The following is a 19,329-nucleotide window of genomic DNA, read 5'->3' on the forward strand; positions in this document are numbered from 1 at the left end:
CTCACAGGTCTGTAATTACCTGGATTATCCCTGCTACCCTTCTTAAACAAGGGGACATTACCCTTTTACTCATATATAAGGAGCAAGAGGGTAACTAGGGAAAGGGTTAGCCCACTCAAGGACAAAGGAGGAAAGATATGTGGGCAGTCAGAAAAAACGGGTGAGAGTCTTAATGAGTACTTTGCATCGGTATTCACCAAGGAGAGGGAGGTGGCAGATGTTGAGGTTAGGGATAGATCTTTGATTACTTTAGGTCAAGTCTGCATAAGGAGGGAGGAACGGTTGGGTATCTAAAAAGCATTAAGGTGGACAAGTCCCCATGTCCAGATGGGATCTATCCAGGTTACTGAGGGAAGCAAGAGTGGAAATAGCTGGTGCTTTAACAGACATTTTGCAGCATTTGTGAACACAGGGGAGGTCCCAGAGTACTGGAGAACTGCTAATGTTGTCCCCTTATTTAAGAAGGGTAGCAGGGATAATCCAGGTAATTAAAGACCAGTGAGTCTGACTTCTGTGGTACGGAACCTACTGGAGAAGCTAATAAGGGATAGGATATATACATATTTGGAAGAAAACCAGCTTATCAGGGATAGGCAGCATAAGTGCAAGGAAGGTCATGTCTTACAAATCTAATAGAATTATTTGAAGAGGTGACAAAGTTGATTGATGAGGGAAGGGATGTAGATGTCATATACATTGACTTCAGTAAAGGGTTTGATAAGGTTCCTCATGGTAGGCTGATGAAGGAGTGGCATTGCATGGGTCCAGGGTATTCTATCTAGATGGATAGAGAACTGGTTGGGCAACACGAGACAGTAGAAGTGGAAGGGAGCTTCTCAAAATGGAGACCTGCAACCAGTGATGTCCCACAGGGATCCATGCTGGGACCATTGTTGTTTGTGATATACAGAAATGATTTGGAGGAAGGTGTAGGGTGCCTCATTAGCAAGTTTGCAGATGACACTAAGATTAGTGGAGGAGCAGGTAGTGAAGGGGACTGTCAAAAAATACAGCAGAAAAAGACAGACTGGAGAGTTGGACAGAGAAATGGCAGATGGAGTTCAATCAGGACAAATACGAGATTATGCGTTTTGGAAGACACAACTCAAGACCAAACTACACAGTAAACAGAAAAATCCTTGGGAGAATTAAAATACAGAGTGATCTGGGCGTTCAAGTCCATCGTTTCTGAAGGTGGCAATGCAGGTCAGTAGTGGTCAAGGCAGCATACGGCATGCTTTCCTTCATCAGACAGGGTATTGAATATAAAAGGGTTGGTAGATCATGTTACAGTTGTACAAGACTTTGGTCCGGCCATATTTGGAATAGTGCGTATAGTTCTGGTCGTCACATTGCGAAAAGGATGTTGATGCTTTGGAGAGAGTGCAGAGGCGGTTCACTGGGATGTTGCCTGGTATGGAGGGCACCAGCTATGAAGAGAGGTTGAGTAGATTATGATTGTTTTCATTGGAAAGGAGGTGGTTGAGGGGGGACCAGATAGAGGCCTACAAAATCATGAGAGGTGTAGACAGGGTGGATAGCAAGAAACTTTTTCCCCCCCAAAGTGGAGGACTCAAATACTAGGGACCATGATTTCAAAGTGATGGGAAAAGTTTCAGGGAGATATACGGGGAAAGTTCTTCATGCAGAGGATGGTGGGTGACTAGAATGCATTGCCAGTGGAGGTGCTAGAGGTGGGAACAACGATATCATTTAAGATGTATCTAGACAGATACATGAATGGGCAGAGAGCAAAGGGATACAGAAGTTTAGAAAATAGGCAGCAGGTTTAGAGAGAGGATCTGGATCAGCGCAGGCTTGCAGAGCCAAAGGACCTGTTCCTGTGCTGTAAATGTTCTTCGTACTGTACAGACCACATGCTGAGTGTACATCATTAAAAAGATGTTGAACTAGGAGTAATCTCAAAATGACTACACACTCTACCAAACACGACTAATCTATATACAGCAGCTAATCGTTTCCACGACTAACACTAGGTTAACAGAAAGCACAAGTTTTCAAGAAACATCAAACTAACAAAATATTGAATGCAATTCACGTAGTACTTTACTGAGACTTCAGCACATGCTTACAGTTATCATTTACTAGTGGTAAATGAATTTACAGTACTACCGAGACTGAAGACTCCAAAGCAACAAAACAGCTTCAAATGAGTTACTTTTTCCTACCTTCAGTTCCATATGCCTTGTTGCTTGAATGTTTTAAAAGCTCTTGAACGACACTGGATTGCTTCTTCCCATCCCAGGCTAAGCTTGCAATGGGTGTGACAGCAGGTGCAGGTCTCTCCTCACTGGAATGCTTTTCAGAGCGTTTATACCCTTCTGTTATCTGGCTGTCCCATATGAACACTGGGACTTGAACAGAGAATAGCAGTCAATGTTAATGAAGTAACAATCTGTTCCAATGCAAGTTTATTTGATTTGCGCCAAAGCTCTACTATAATCCTTGGCTGCAATCTTGTTCTGTACAGAGGAACCTCGATCATCTAGCATTCAATTGACTGAAATTTGGACTAACCGAACAAGATTGCAAGGTCCCGATGCTGGGCTAACTGTGTTACCTGGCATTCAATTAACTGAACAAAATACTCCCTGGCCGTGTCATTCGGATAATCAAGATTCCTTTCTCAGGCTTCAAGGCTATACAACACATACTTAAATGCCACTTTAATCAATATAAGGATTAACCAAGAGAAATTATTCTCATTACTCTAACAGCCATCCAAGTTAGGGAAGAAAAAGGTTGAGTCCCGGTCTCAGGACATCACAGAGGATTATTTTAGAAAAATTAATTCATGGGATGTGGACATCGCTGGCTGGGGTCAACATTTATTACCCACCCATAGATGCCCTTGAGAAGGTGGTGCTGACGTGGCTTTTGAAACCACTGCAGTCCATTTTCCGTAGAATATGGAAACGATAGGCAATTTAGCCTCGTGAGCCTACTCAGCCACTGAAAACCATCTTGGCCGATCTCCCCTCAGCCTCAACTCCACTTTCCTACCTGCTCCCCATAACTCTTTAACCCATTACTAATTAAAATCTGTCCATCGCCTCCTCAGATTTATTCAGTGTCCCAATGTTCACCATACTCTGGTTAGTGAATTCCACACATTCACGACATTTTGAGAAGTAATTCTTCGACACTGGTTTTAAATCTGCCCAGTTTTGAGCTGCTGGATCTATTTGAAGTTTGTCCCAATCAGCACAGTGTTAGTGCCACACAATGATGTCAGGAATTCACAATGTGAAGGTGGGATTCCAATGCAAACAACAGACGTTTTTACAGAAGGGAGGATTGGAAGGTAGAATGGAAGTTGATTACAAAAACTCATACCTATAATTAATTCTTTATCAATTGGCCTGAAAGGGTACTCCTACACCCACTCCCTCATTCCCCTAATCATGCACTAGACTCAACTGCAAATGCTTTCCCCTAGCCTCCTGGTTAGATGAAGCACAAAGACTCAGTTATGAATCAACAAACTTTCTAGTTAGCTGCCAGATATGTTTAGCCTTGCAGTTTCAAGTCTACACAGGCCTTAAAGAAAGGAAAAGAAAAATCATAACATGAAATTATTGCTGCAAAGGTATATATCCAATATATTTAAGAAATAAGAATAACAAACACAGCCCAGGCCAAAACTGTACAATGGGGTAAATGAACAGAGGCCTGAGCCTGGTGAAGAAACACACCTGCTTTAGTGGGATCAAGTGCAGACTTTAACTTAAATCAACTGTAATGGGGACAATCCATCATCTGAATTCAGACCACTCAAAAGGAAGAGATAAAGTGGAAACAGCATATGCTGACTTGGACTTAGAAGAATCATGTATGACTGTGTGTGGAATTTGCACATTCTCCACATGTCTGCGTGGCCTTCCTCTGGGTGCTCTGGTTTTCCTCCCACAGATGTGCAGGTTAGGTAGACTGGCCATGGACAATTGTCCAGCGGTGTGGAAATTATGTGGATTAGCCATGGGAAATGCAGGGTGACAGGGATAGGGGAGTGGAGGATACAGTTTGGGTGGGATGCTCTTTGGGGGTTGGTGTGGACTCACTGGGATGACTAGCCTGCTTCTGCACTGGAGTGACTCAATGATTCTCTCTCATTAAAATATATATAAAGGGCTTGGCAGAGAAAATACCAAGAGGCTCTTTCCCTTATATCAGTTGCTAACATTTGAACCCAACTCAGATCAATGGTTCCGATTATGTTGGCATGACCCCTATTATGAGCTGTTCATTCTTCGTGGTATATTATCATCTATTCTCTGTCTGTCGAACTAACATTCTCTCTCTTTCTAGCGCCGTTCCACCAATCCACTCACTACCCCTGCAACCACCTCCCCAGCACCTTCCAGCCCACCCTGTCTTCAGCATATATGCCATCTTCTCTCAGCTACTACCAGTTCTAAGCAAGGCTCACTGGACTCAAAATGCTTTGTTATCTCTCCGCAGATGCTGAATTTCTCTAAATTCTCTTTTTGCTCCAGACCATTGTGGATTCAAATCCCACAGGACTCATACAAAAGCAGCTAGATTGAGACTCCATTAACAAGAATGGGCGCCATTGTCAGAGATCCTGTCTTTCAGGTCAAATGCATAACCAATAGCAGGGCTCCCCTCAGGCAGGCATAATGCTTCAAGACCTTAATAAAAATCAGGGAAATTATCCTGGATGATTTTTATCTCTCAACACACATCACTTGAATGGATTATCTGGGACTAGTTTAAATTGTGAAAACTGGGCAGCATGGGCAAGTTGTACCGAAGGGTCTGTTTCCATCCTGGAGACCTCTATGGTCATTCTCGCATTTCTCTGTGGGAGCTTGCTGTCTGCATGCTGTGGGCTGTTTCTTGCAAGACCATCACTGGTACACTTCAAAAGGTTGTACTTTGAGATGTATGCTGGTCATGCAAGTTGTTACATAAATTGAAATATTACTTTCTAACAGGTGGAGCACCAATTATGAGCGTCAGATACACTAGATAGAGAAACAGGAGGCTGGAGGAACACAGCAAGCCAGAAAGCATCAGGAGATGGAGTTGTCAACATTGAGTGTAACCCTTCTTTAGGACTCCTAGATAAACAGCTAAGCCATCATGGATTAAGACAGGGAGCAATTTCTTCACTTGCATGTTACAAATGCTTGTAATTCTCAACTTTGCTGTTATGCTCTGCCATAGAGTGTGTCTGAGAGGAGATTTTTGCATACCAAGATAATTATGGCAAATTATGCGGATAATTATGCGGATGGTGGACATCAGAAACAGAAACAGAAATGCCTGGAAAATCTTAAGGAGATCTGGCAGCATGTGGAGAGAAATCAGATTTAACATTTCAGGAACAGTCACCCTCCTTCAGAACGGATGGTCGCTCAGAAATGGTTGGCATTTATGCAGAAGACAGGATGGGTGAAAGGAGGGGGAGTAAATGAAAATGAGATAGAGCCCAAAAAGAAAGAGAGAAACAGTTGGAAAGGAGTAGATAAAGGACAGAATGAATAGCTATAACAGGGACTATTATCAGCTGACAATGGGTTGTGTGTGGTAGCAGCCCACGTGATGACAAGAGCTGAAATGTGATAGAGAAGAAGGTGCTCAAGCTTGAAATTGTTGAATTTGATATTAAGTCCAGAAGACTGCAGAATTCCCAGTAGAAAATAAAGGTGCTGCTCTTTCAGTTTGCATGGGGCTTCGCTGGAGCACTGCAGCAAGCCTGAGACAAAGATGTTGGTCAGGGAACAGGGTGGTGTGTCAAACGTGGCAAAGTTAAATTCAAGCCACCTGACAACTGAAGGAAGAATCCCTTGTCTTCCATCTTGGGACCCTTCAACCACATGGCATCAACACTGACTTCACTAGTTCCCAAATTTCCCTTCCCCCCACCTCATCCCAGAACCAACCCTTCAACTTGGCACCACCGTCTTGACTGTCCATCTTCCTTCCTTCCTACCTACCTATCCACTCCACCCTTCCATCCGACCTATCACAATTACCCCCCAATTGCATTCACCTATCACCTTCCCAGCTACCTTCGTCCCCCCAGCCCCACCCCCACTATATTTTTCTCAACCCCCTTCCCCTCCACATTTATGAAGAGCTTATGTCTGAAACGTTGCCTCTCCCACTCTTCAGATGCTGCCTGACTTGCTGTGCTTCTCCAGCACCACACTTTGATTCAGTTAAAGGGGCAGGCAACCCACCTACCCTAACCCTGTAACCCTGCATTTCCCATAGCTAATCCATCTAGCCTTGCACATCCCTGAACATTATAGGCAATCTAGCATGACCAATTTCACTGTGTGGAGTTTGCACGTTCTCCCCATGTCTGCGTGGGTTTCCTCCGGGTGCTCCGGTTTCCTCCCACAATCCAAAGATGTGCGGGTCAGGTGAATTGGCCATGCTAAATTGCCCGTAGTGTTAGGTAAGGGGTAAATGTAGGGGTATGGGTGGGTTGTGCTTCGACGGGTCGGTGTGGACTCGTTGGGCCGAAGGGCCTGTTTCCACACTGTAAGTAATCTAATCTAATCTAATCACTCCGCCTAACCTGGACATCTTTGGATGATGGGAGGAAATCCATGCAAATATGAGAGAGTGTTCAAACTCCACACGAACGGTCACCTGAGGGGGGAATCGAACTGGGGTCCCTTGTGCTGTGAGACAGCAGTGTGAACCACTAAGCCATTGTACATTCCAAAAGGCTGAGGGTATGAGCTGATGGACCATTCTTGTAAAGCATTGCTGTAATGAGCAGATTTCACATTCCTACATCAAAATGCTTCAAAAGGGACAAAAAGGTATTTTTCTTTGATAAAGTTACTTGTTGAAAATTGCACTTCAAACGTTTATTTTTGGAGATAGCTGCAACAATTGCCATTGATTCTAAATAGCAACTGCAGTACACAAGAAGAGTCTTGTGAAATATTAACAAAAAACAAAATATAAATTCAATTAGAAAAATTCACAGGGATGTCTATATCATGCCTTATTATTTTGAAAGCAGTTTACTGTTTCTTTTTTGAAGGAAGCTTTAAAGACCTAGACCTAGTAAGAAATATTGTACCTTGCCGATTTTGATTTCTGACAGTCTGATCCACTGGAGGGTCTGAACTTGCACAATCATCTGAACTCATGCTTCTCTTTCGTTTCCTGTGTTTTTTCTCGCATTTTTGGCTCTCTTTAATCTCCGAATTTTTCTTTTGCGGTTCCAGTCCTTTAGGCCTTTCCGGTTCTTCACATTCTGGTTCATTCCATCCTGAGCAACTGTTAAGTAACATTGATTAATACAGATCTCTTGTATTGATGTCAAACACTGAACTGCATTTTTAAAATCTGTAAAAGTACTGTCATTTTCTCACCACTTAATTTTCACTGTGCAGAGTTTGACTCATTAAATAATTGAGCTTTTCTACAGTTAGGACTCTGGATTGCCCAGGTCTTAGCAAATTTATCCAATAAACAGTGGAGATACACACAAATACAAAATCCAAATCTTCCACTCTCAGTTTGCACCAAGTCAGAGCACATCACGCGGGCAAGTTGTGGGAAGAGTTAGCTGGTCTTAAATTCTACTGGGCAAAGAACTTAATTAGTGTAGTGATTGAAATGAAGTCAGCCAAGTGGACCTCATTGACTCGGAATTTCCTATTGGACTTGGTTAACAGTTCCAAATCAGTGAGCCCTGGCAGACAGACAAACAGGAATGTCACTCTAGGAGCCAGCTGGGTAGTATTATGTACTATACATATGTAAATAAAGGATAACTTAGTGAAGGAATACTAGTCTTCTTGGAGTTATCTGAACGAGAGTTTCCACTGCACGGTGACTCAGCGGTTAGTACTGCTGCCTCACAGCACCAGGGACCCACGTTCGATTCCAACCTCATGCGACTGTGTGTAGAGTTTGCACATTCTCCCAGTATCTGTGTGGGTTCCCTCTGGGTGTTATGGTTTCCTCACACAATCCCAAAGATGTGCAGGTGATGTGCCATGCTAAATTACCCATAGTGTTCAAGGACGTGTAGGTTAGGTGCATTAGTCAGGAGTAAAATGTAGAGTAATAGGATATGGAAATAGATTTGGGTGGGATACTCTTCGGAGGGTCAGTATGGACTTGTTGGGCTAAATGACCTGTTTCCACACTGTAGAGATTTTATGATTCCTGATCACTATAAAATACTAGCCTTTAGGTGTTATTTTCTGGTATGGCAAAACATATGGGATGAAAAATTTCCACTGGTCTGAGAAATTAGCAAGTGTGAAAATACCCATGCATATTTCTTTAATAATGAAAGAAGAACAACTTGGATAATAATTTTGACATTATAAGTAGTAGTGACACTGAAAATATATTCACGGTTTCCACTGAGAGAAGGAATATTAAATCGGTAAGCAGCTGTTTATGAAATCGGAGTCATACAGCATGGAAACCAGTCCATACGGAACATGATCTCAAATTAAACTAGTCCCACCTGTCTGCTCCTGGCTCCCATCCCTCCAAACCATTCCTATTTATGTACTTATCTAAATGTCTTTTAAATTTTGTAATTGTACCCACATCCACTATTTCCTCAGGAAGTTGATTCCACACATAAACCAGCCCTTGTGTAAAATAAAAGAGTCCCTCTTATCTTTTTTTAAACCTCTCACCTTAAAAATGTATCCCCATATCTTCAAATGCTATATGCAAGGGAACATTAACTGTGTCTATAACTCTTATTGTTATTTTAACATTCAGCACATGGATTACAAAGAAATATTATTAAAGCTGGGTTTTCCTGCTGCCGGGGTGAGGTGTTTCTTACTCTTGAATAAACACGATGGTAAACTTTACCAATGACTCAAAATTAGAAAAGGACATTCTCTGTCTCATGGCAGCAGTGTCTTCTGTCGAGACTCACAATGAGGACTGGACTCAGAAGGAAATGCCTACGTGAACTGCATGAAGGAAATTTTTGTGCCATTCCAGGCCATCTATTCAAACACTCCTGGAATTTAAGGTTGCTATGGCAACATTAGTTATGGTTTTACGTAAGTATGTTGAACTCAAGTTTTCAAGAGCTAAAAGCGGCAAATAACTGCCCACGAGAGAGACACTGACTCAGGTTATCTAAAATAATCACCACTGCACCAAATTGTGAAATGTCATATTTACGTACTTTTCCACAGCAGATTCAGTAGAGTCGTTTACTTCAAACACTTCTGTGTATTTTTTATGCTTCTTCCTTTTTTTCTTCAGTTTCTTTGGGATCAACCCTTCAGGTGATACGTTGCCCTTGATGGATTCCTCCTGCAATAAATCATCCCAGTTCAGTCATCATTTCAATGAATCATGTTAAACCCTTTACACTGAAATGACTGAAGCATTTTAAGCAATGACAATGTGATGAGAGTAAAACAAATTTCACTGCTTGATACAAACAGCCACTGTATTGAGTGGATTCCACTCCAATCTGCTCACAAGTCACTTTGCACTCAAGTCGGAATACAATGCAGGACAATATAAAGGAGTCAAGATTTGGAGATGCCGGTGTTGGACTGCGGTGTACAAAGTTAAAAATCACACAAACACCAGGTTATAGTACAACTGATTTAATTGGAAGCACACTAGCTTTCGGAGCGACGCTCCTTCATCAGGCAATTGTCAATTAAGTGATAATCACCTGATGAAGGAGTGTTGCTCCGAAAGCTAGGGTGCTTCCAATTAAACCAGTTGGACTATAAACTGGTGTTGTGTGATTTTTAACAATATAATGGAGCAATGTGTAAGCATAGGAAATGTTCGGATGTCAGATCTTTAAAATTACATCCCTGTATGAGATGATGTTTATAAATCAAGGATGCCCTGTATATTTGTTACCATGAAGACAGCTTAAGAAACTGTCTTTTAAAAGTCTTGTTCAAAATAACAAGGCAACAGACCAGACAATCAGATGGTGAAGGATAGAACTGAAATCAGTTTTTAGAAATGCATATTTAGAGATCACAGTACTAGCTCAACAAAGATAGTTTTATTTTGCTCTTATCTATAGGAACAAAAACAAACCCCTGTCAATGTCAAACACCTGCTTATCATTAAATAAATATAACATAAAATAACCACTATCAGACAAAGTTGACATATAAAACTGGCTTAATTAGCTATAATTTAACTTAATGCAGTAAGCTGCATTAATTAATATATTGGTGCTCCAGATACAAAACAGTAAAGTTTTTATGATTACAGTAAAACTGCTCTTAGTAGGCTGAATAACTGGCAGTATTGATCCACTTTGTTGCAACATTGAACATTTAGAGAACTCTCCTCCTCAGAATTGATATAAAAAGAAGAAATCGAGCACTTCAATCCCTTGCTGCTACGGAGTAACATTTTCCAAATCAGTTGCAAGGTCAAAATGCCAGTGGTCTTAGTGGGTAATGGGACATAAAACTATCCATCATTGTGTGTGTGTTTGTGTGTGTTTGCGTGTGTTTGCGTGTGTATCTGTCTGTCTTTGGGGAGGACCGGGGCAAAGACAAAATATAGACTTGTAGAAAGATTGATGGTGATGAGCCATAGCCCTTGCCAAGAAGAATGGAGAGAAAGGAATGATGGAGCATGCAGTCATCCCACTTACCTCCTTATTTTGGTTGCATCCAGTTCTATACAGTAAGTGCAGGGAAAAACTGACATTTAATACCTGATTGAGGAACAACCAACCACTGAAGCAGGCTGACCATGACGACATTTGTAAGACTGATTCATCTCAAAAGAACATGAATTAGCTGGAATATAGTTCTCACAGGAAGTTTACAAAGAAAGAACACTTTCTCACTGTTCCTGTAGTAAAAGTGAAACTAATACGGACTCAATTTTGGAAGGTCCAATAACCTACCTGTAACTGGTCACATACACCATCATTCTCCGCTTTCTCATGTCGCTTTTTCTTTCTCTTAATTTTCTCTCTACCATCAGTCTTGGCAGCATCATCACATGTTGTCTGGCTGAATGATTCAGAATCAAAGGAAACTGCAACTCTTTTCAAATGCTTACGTTTCTTCTTAGGTCTCTCACTGCTGTCCCTTGGCTCCACAGACCGGTCAATGCAGCAGGTGTGTGTCTTATCTGATAGATCAGTCCTGGAAGTGCACATTTTACTAACACCTTGACCAGATAAAGAATGATTTCCCAATGAGGTAGCGCTGTCATTTATTAGAGGAGCAGGCTGCCAAGCTGCTTCCATGGCTTCCAATGATCGCAACTGCGACTGAGAGAAACTAGAACTACATGACTTCTTGGAGATTTTAGATGGAGAACTAAATCCTGTGTGTTTGGAAATCTGCACTTTGGGAGTAGATGGGAAAGTCCTGAAAGGAAAAAAACAAAATTAAGAATTTTATTTCATAGAATTTGTTCTTAATTTCATGGCACCATTTTCTTAAAATGTTCCAACAAGGGGAATGCTCTCAAGGTACCATGAGTCAAAAGGTCTCCTGTGCCATAATGGTTCTCAACGGTGGCACAGTGGTTAGCACTGCTGTCTCACAGCGCCAGAGACCCGGGTTCAATTCCCACCTCAGGCGATTGACTGTGTGGAGTTTGCACGTTCTCCCCGTGTCTGCGTGGGTTTCCTCCAAGTACTCCGGTTTTCTCCCACAGTCCAAAGATGTGCGGGCCAGGTGAATTGGCCATGCTAAATTGCTCATAGTGTTAGGTAAGAAATAAATGTAGGGGTATGGGTGGGTTGCACTTCGGAAGGTCGGTGTGGACCGGTTGGGCCGAAGGGCCTGTTTCTACACTAAGTAATCTAATCTAATCTAATCAACCATACTCACTCAGTGCCTAAACAGCTATAATAACCAAAATATTTAATTTATGTCTGTTCATGTGATATGGACATCACTGGCAAGGCCAGCATCTCTCATCCAACCCTAACTGTATTTAAGAAGGTATCAGCAAACTTCTAAAACCATTTCTCTCTCCACATGTGGAATTGTTTCTTCTTGTGAATGTGCAATTTGCACTGAAATGGACATATAGGGCTTTAAACACATGGGAAATATGCTGAAAATTAATTTTGTTTTTATTCTCATTAGTATTATCTGTCACCAGTAAAGCAGATCAGAAATCAGCTTTTTGGAAACTTAAGTAAATAAAATCTCATAAACGCACAACATTATTCAGACCATAAAGAAATACAGAAACTTCTTAGGCCTGCCACTGTAAAAACAGTTGCCAGAAAATGCAACAAAACTTATTTTTTGTAATATAGTCTTAAATGTTCTGTACTTTCATCATGTTATTTTAAACCAGTTTCTATGAACATGGAGTCACTCAATACGAAGTTGCCCAAATTTCATTCTTTACTTTAAAGATATACAATGGTCACAGGTCTTTTGTTGCATTCAAGTCCTCCTCTCTACCTCTAACCTTAGCAAACCGTGCAAAACCAACTTTGCTAATAAGTCTTCATCCCTTCAGCTCTTGTATGAACTTCTCCCAAGATCAGCTGTGACACACTCGCCTGTGTGTCAGGTTGCGAATACAAGTCCCATTCTAGAGCTTGAGCACAACATTCCAAAATGAAATCCCAGTCCTGTGCTCAACAAGTGTTGCACTGTTGGCGCTGTCTTACGGATAGATGCTAAGCCAGCCGCTGGCATGAGGTATGTAGCATGTCTCATCACTAATCCGAAGACGAGCAAGAGAGTTATTCCTGCCAACATCTAACAAAAAGCAGATTATCTGGTCACTGTTACACTGCTGTCACTACAGCTTCCTGTGGTGAAGTTGGCAGCTATATTAGAAAAGTTAAGTATACTTGAAAACACTTAACATGCCAATGTGCTTTACAGTCTATGGCTGTGAAAGGTATAATTAAATCAAAGTCTTTGTCTCACCATTGGTGATGAGTCTCTATAATTCCAGTCATAAATTTCTACACAACTCTTCACCCCACTTGACTTGCTTTAATAAAAAAGCCTCCGGAATATGAATTCTTTGAGAAAACCATATCCACACTGTCTTACATTCTGACAGCTTCTGAGCCTACATCTCCCTTCAAAGATGCCACCTGATTGGATGGGTATTTCCAGTATTATCTGCTTCCATTGTTTTCCTTGCTTGCCTGTTAATTCTAATCTAATCACACTTCTGTGAAGCACCTTGGCATGTCTTTGTGCATTAAAAGCACTATATAGTTGTTATCTAAAGAGAGAGCAGATACATGTGTCCTTCTCAAGTAAGAACTACTAATGAGTCAAGTGGTTCCATTGGAATAATTCATTAAAAACACCAGCAACCTTGTCCATCGGCACTGCTTTACTTTAAATGATGGAAGCTTTATTCACTGAGTAGTAAAAATTTCTCTTACCTAGTTTTGTTTGCAGAAGAAAAAATGTGGCCTTTTTTCATTAATTTTGCTTTGTGGACTGATGATAGTGATGGAGAATATGGTTCATTTTCTGTCACCTTCCAGCTGTAGATGGCCTGCAGTTATTGACATAAATAAAAACTTGGTGGTCTAAAAAGTATCCATGAGTGCAGAAAATATAAAAGAGGGTATGGCAAAGAAGAATCAAAAAAGTTTCCATGATTAGACAGCTAGGGAAGCGAAGTAGGAAAACAATAGACAAGAAAAAGTCAAAACAGTTTCCAGTTACTGACCAGGAAAGAACATTTATAGTTTTAGACCAGAAATACCAGACATGAACAAAGAACAAATTAGAAAAATAAGCATACTAGCACAAGTTTGTCAGCATTAGTTATAAACAAAGTGAACAGATCGCATAACAGCTTTTGTACTTCGATACAAGATCTTATCTGCCACAGATTAATGCCAAATTAAATGCTCTGGCAAAAAGATAATCTATCAAACCTCATGTGCAATTGACCAGAGACATTTAATTTGATGTAACATTTAATTGCCGTCATATCTTGTACTAGGTTCAATACAACATGACCCATTAGCAAAAGATGAAAATTTTGTTTGACGAGCAATGTGTTGCCAGGTTGGTGCACACAGGTTGTGAGTAGCCCAAGTTCACAGATCGTGAAGGACAAGTGTTCAATTGTGGCCTCTGTTTTATCAGCTATCTCGGTTTGGAGATTGCAGGAACAATGATGAGAATTAGTGTTCTTGTCAGAGAGGGGGTGGAGTCTAAAAGAAAGTTCCTGTACACCCTCAATGTCATTAAGCTTCACTGGAAAGTTACACAGATTCTGGAAAAGGTGACATTCATCCCAGTCCAATAACCTACTGACACAATTCTGCATACCCAAATAATCAGGCCACATGTGTAAGTTAAAGGAGGGTTGCAAATGCTAGTGAAATGGTGTCAAGCACAAATTAACAGCTTAAGGAAGAGGTGTTAAAACAAAATTTCTGGCAGTCTCATCCCCAAATCAGAGTGGCTGGAGATGCTCAAGGCAAAACATTGGAATATCACATTAAGTTAAATAATGCAATGGCTCAAGAACAAAATGAACTATGCGACTGCAAAGAGTTGGTGTTGAAAATCAATGATAACTTCTACAGCAAGACTTTACAGGAGAAAAACATTCCTTCAATCATTGTTCAGTTAAGTATAGAAACCTGAACTTCAACTGTTTCTTTTTTGACACCAGTGAACAAGAAAATTTTTGTTTCATTCTCAAGGGACAGAGTTTGCTCTAGATTTTCGGAAGCAATTCCAAACTGCAGTCATATGCTTTAAATACCAGGATCAATTCGTTTTGCAAAATTAAAACAACATTAAAACATTGAAATACACAGTTTGGCTCAGCATGTCCATTATCTGCTAAAATTTCCAGTGTGTCTTTTGCTACCCTACCTTTTTATGACACAAAGCTGGTGGGAGGACGTACAGATGCTTCATTGTAATTTGGACAAGTTGAATGAGTGGGCAACTGCACGGCAGATCAAATATAAATGTGGATGAATGTGAGATTATCCACCTTAGCAGCAAAAACAGGAAGGCAGATTATCTGAATGGTAACAGATTGGGAAAAGTGGAGATGCAACAAAACCTGGGTGTCCTTGTAGACCAGATGCAGAAAGCAAGCATGTAGGTGCAGCAGGGGTGAAGAACGCAAAACACATTTTTGCCTTCATAGCGCGAGGATTCAAGAACAGAAGCACAAACGTCTTGCTATAATGAAGAGATCACACCTGGAGTAGCGGTGCAGTTCTGGTCTCCTTATCTAAGGATGGATTTCTGGCTATGGAGGAAGTGCAAAAAAGACTGATCCCAGGGTGGCAAGACTGACATAGGAAGAGAGACTGGATCAGTTAGGATGATATTCACTGGAGTTGAGAAGGATAAGGGGAATCACATAGAAACTTATAAAGCTTTAGGGTAAGCACAGGGTGTTTCCAATTACTGGGGACCAGATGTCACAATCAAAAGACTATTTAGGACTGAGATGAGGATAAATTTCTTCACTCACAGAACGGTGTCGTTCTCTACAACAGAAAGCAAGAACAGGGGACTGAATTGAATAGTCATACTGAATGGCAGAGCAGGCTTAACAGGGGTGAGTGCCCTACTCATGCACCTGTTTTACACATTTACCTTTCTTTTCATCAACTACCCAATATATTCTGTCAAATCAAACTCAACTTGTGTTTAAAAGTCTGTAAAAATGCTCATCTTCCTCACCGTAATCCTGCCACTTAATCTTCGCAGGATATGGCATCAACCAGTGAACTAATATCACTTTAATATCTCCTCTAATTATTTCATAATTCTGGTTATGCAAAATTATATATTTGATTACTTATGTCAAGGTTTTAAAAAAGGGACTTCTGCCAAGAACATAATTTGTTTGCGTTTTACCTGAAGTTACTTTTATAATTTGAACAGATGCATGATCAAGTGCACCCTCTCAAACTGTATTGAAATAAAATTATGAAAATGGACACTGGTTGAGATCTTTAATACCAAATACATTTTAATCAAACAATTTCTGACATTCAAAAGATTGGTGATTACCCAAATGGAAAGAGTTCACAAAATATCATAAAATGGATCTTATGTCCGTCTCACCCATTTTTCTCCTTCCCAATTAATTACACTTCAACTTAACCCACACAATCTCCCAAGAGGTGCAGACAGCCAGATATAGATGAACCAATCTATTTCTAAAGTTTTCCTCAATTTGTTATGGAATTAGCATATTCAGGGTGTAGGTTTGCTCGCTGAGCTGTAGCTTTGATATCCAGATGTTTCATTACCTGGCTAGGTGACATCATCAGTGGCAATCTCCAAGTGAAGCAAAGCTGTTGTCTCCTGCTTTCTATTTATACGTTTGTCCTGGATGGGGGTCCTGGGGTTTGTGGTGATGTCATTTCCTGTTTGTTTCCTGAGGGGTTGATAGATGGTATCTAGATCTGTGTGTTTGTTTATGGCGTGGTGGTTGAAGTGCCAGGCCTCTAGGAATTCTCTGGCATGTCTTTGCTTAGCCTGTCCCAGGATAGATGTGTGGTCCCAGTGGAAAAAATGGTGGTTTTCTTCATCCGTGAGTAGGGCTACGAGGGAGAGAGGGTCGTGTCTTTTTGTGGCTAGCTGGTGTTCGTGCATCCTGGTGGCTAACTTTCTATCAACCCCTCAGAAAACGAACAGGAAATGACATCACCACAAATGCCAGGAACCCCATCCAGGACAAACATATAAATAGAAAGCAGGATACAACAGCTTTGCTTCACTTGGAGGTTGCCACTGATGATGTTACCTAGCCAGGTAATGAAACGTCTGGATATCAAACCTACAGCTCAGCGAGCAAACCTACACCCTAAAACGCAACCTGAGCTACAAACATTGCATTAGAATGTTCATTATCACTATCCAAAGAATCAAAACTCAGTAAGATCTGTGAACTTCAGCAATGAAATTAAATACCAGTTTTCAACAACAGGAAGACGTTCGTGATGACATCAACAAGCACATGCAACTGTCTCTTACAAAGTAACCTCAAATTCAATCTTTAACAGTGAGGGAGGCTTTAAATAAGACCAAGTGATATTCACATAAAGGGGGAGATGGGAAGATTGAGCCAGCTTAGACATTCATTTTTTAACAGAAATCGCAAAGCTCATCCACATTCAATGATAATAATGAACATATAAGGCATAAAGTATAAAACGGTAAAAAGGAAGGAGTTTTTAGTAATAAGTGATTAGAATTAACAATATGACAAAAGGATGAGGTTGTAAGATCATGGATAGATTGTGAAAACTGCCTTGGTCAGAAGAGTTATGATATTAATGTTTGCATGCCGCCTCTGGTGAAGAGATGTGGACAACAATGTACACCAGTAACTAATTTTATTTATTTAAGTTCTTAGCACTATCAAACCTGCAAATGCTTGCAAGTAAAGGCATTTATTTTTCAACAAAAAGCTGTAAGTTTAAAAAAAACCTTTTCCTAACCACTGAAATTTGATGAAGTACTATCACCAGCATGCACTAACACAGAAGTACAAACTCATAACTGGTATTATTAAATGCTCATGTATGGGCATACCTTGCAAACAATGCAATGTGAGATCATTATATAAAGCCACTACAGTCCCAAAGGACCATGGGGCTGCTCTCGGATGGGGAGAGTGAGAAAGATAATTGGCAAGGAGTTTAACCTGGTGATCACCATTCCACAGTTGCAGGGTGAGATTGAAATGACAGGACCTTCATAATGATCTGAGTCAGCTTGGGAAGTGAAGCCATGCTGTTAGCATCACTTGACATTGCAAACCAGCAGTTCAGCCAAGTGAGCTAACCAACTCCCAACATGTAAATATTTAGATACATAACAATTCCTGCACCCCACAACACACACCCACCTTTTTGGCTGACAGTGCAAGCCTCTTAGCTGGAGGTGGTGACATTGTGCTGGACTGCTCTTCCGCAAGCAGCTGGGGCTTTATTTTGGACACTCCCTGATCCTCAGCACTACTCTCAGTCCTCTCATTAGCTGAGCTGTGTGTTTGAGATTCTGAATCCGACTCTTCGGGCTCAGAGTGTTGGTTATTCAATCCATTTTTTGCAACATTGCTCCCGTTGAAACCATGTTTCGGACTGCCAAAATCTTTCTGCTGGTTATGGATGCCTTCTTTCCCTTTCTGCTCAGATCCACCAGTTAACAGCGACTTGAATGAGGTAGATGTAGGTAATTCCTTGCTTTCTGGTGGAGTCACCTTTGCATTTTCTGTTACTGATGTTCTGCCGCTACTTGAACTGTTTGCTGACTGGCCCTGAGAAGATTTTGGTTGCAGCTGAGGTAAAGATTTTTTAATCTTCTTCAATGACTCATCTATGAAGGTTGGTGCATATGTTGGTTTCACTGGAAGCTTGGGTGACTGGTTAGTGCTGTTTCTTGGGACTGGCACACCAACACTTGCAGAAGCTTGCAACTTGGCTTGCACAGACTCCGGTTTCTACATAACAAATACAATCCAGTTACACATATGCCAATATGTCATTTTCACAAACCATGTGGATCCTAGGAAATAGAACTAACATTCTAAAAATTAACATGACACCAAAGTGTCATACGGGACGTTTAACACAAACAAAATCTGTGATAAAGTACAAGGGAACATTAAAAAACACAGTATGCATTAAAATCACAATTAAACAACAGTATGGATAAGTGAGATGGTACACTTTGGCAGGAAAGATAAGGAGGCTAAAAACTCCTTTGAAAGTGAAGTTGTAAAGAGGATGGAGAAGCAAAACCACCTCATGGTACAAAGACAAATCTCAAAGTAGCAACATGTGAAAATGATCTTAAAAATGGTACCTCAAGCATCAAGCTCATATCTAGAGGATTTGAATTGAAAGGCAGAGGAGCTATTTTAATTAGAGCACACCTGGGAGTGGAGTAGAACCTTTCTCACTATTATTTCAAAAAGGTTATGAAGATACTGGTAGAATTCCATAAACACATTCCTAAAGCAACACTAGAAGGTCATATCTATCAAGAAAGATTCAACAGACTTTTGTTAAGAGGAGATAAAGCCAGCGTGGTATCTGGCAGTCGTCTTTAAGATTGTGAAGGGTCTGAACAAAATTAAGGTATGTTTCCACTTATGGAGGAGATCAAAACAGACCATCAACTTAAGACAGTTAGTACTTTGTCCAACGGGGAGTTTTTTACTCAGGGAATACCACATACCAATCAATTGGGCTGAATGGTTTATTTCACAATCTCAAATTCCAGGCAGACTTCTACCAGTCACCTACCCACTCCCCTTCACCGACTGCCCACCTGTGACTAGAGAACAAACTACTGAAGCCATCCCCTTCTACACTGGTAGCAAGGCAAC

At 40.8% G+C, this 19,329-nt stretch overlaps 1 protein-coding gene across 2 annotated transcripts in view; it reads right to left on the reverse strand.

Annotated features, from left to right (window-relative positions):
* The window catches only part of usp36 (ubiquitin specific peptidase 36), a 77,744-nt gene that overhangs the window by 7,937 nt on the left and 50,478 nt on the right, over nucleotides 1-19,329 (reverse strand). For both annotated transcript variants that reach the window (XM_060844859.1, XM_060844860.1), the window contains exons 13-18: nucleotides 17,845-18,438; nucleotides 13,379-13,494; nucleotides 10,901-11,372; nucleotides 9,185-9,315; nucleotides 7,091-7,290; nucleotides 2,190-2,375 (exon numbers count right to left, since the gene is read on the reverse strand). In XM_060844859.1, coding sequence (XP_060700842.1) covers nucleotides 2,190-2,375; nucleotides 7,091-7,290; nucleotides 9,185-9,315; nucleotides 10,901-11,372; nucleotides 13,379-13,494; nucleotides 17,845-18,438 — 1,699 coding nt within the window. The remainder of the gene's footprint in view (nucleotides 1-2,189; nucleotides 2,376-7,090; nucleotides 7,291-9,184; nucleotides 9,316-10,900; nucleotides 11,373-13,378; nucleotides 13,495-17,844; nucleotides 18,439-19,329) is intronic.

Source organism: Hemiscyllium ocellatum, chromosome 25, assembly GCF_020745735.1.
Source record: "Hemiscyllium ocellatum isolate sHemOce1 chromosome 25, sHemOce1.pat.X.cur, whole genome shotgun sequence".
In the NCBI taxonomy this organism is placed as follows: Eukaryota; Metazoa; Chordata; class Chondrichthyes; order Orectolobiformes; family Hemiscylliidae; genus Hemiscyllium; species Hemiscyllium ocellatum.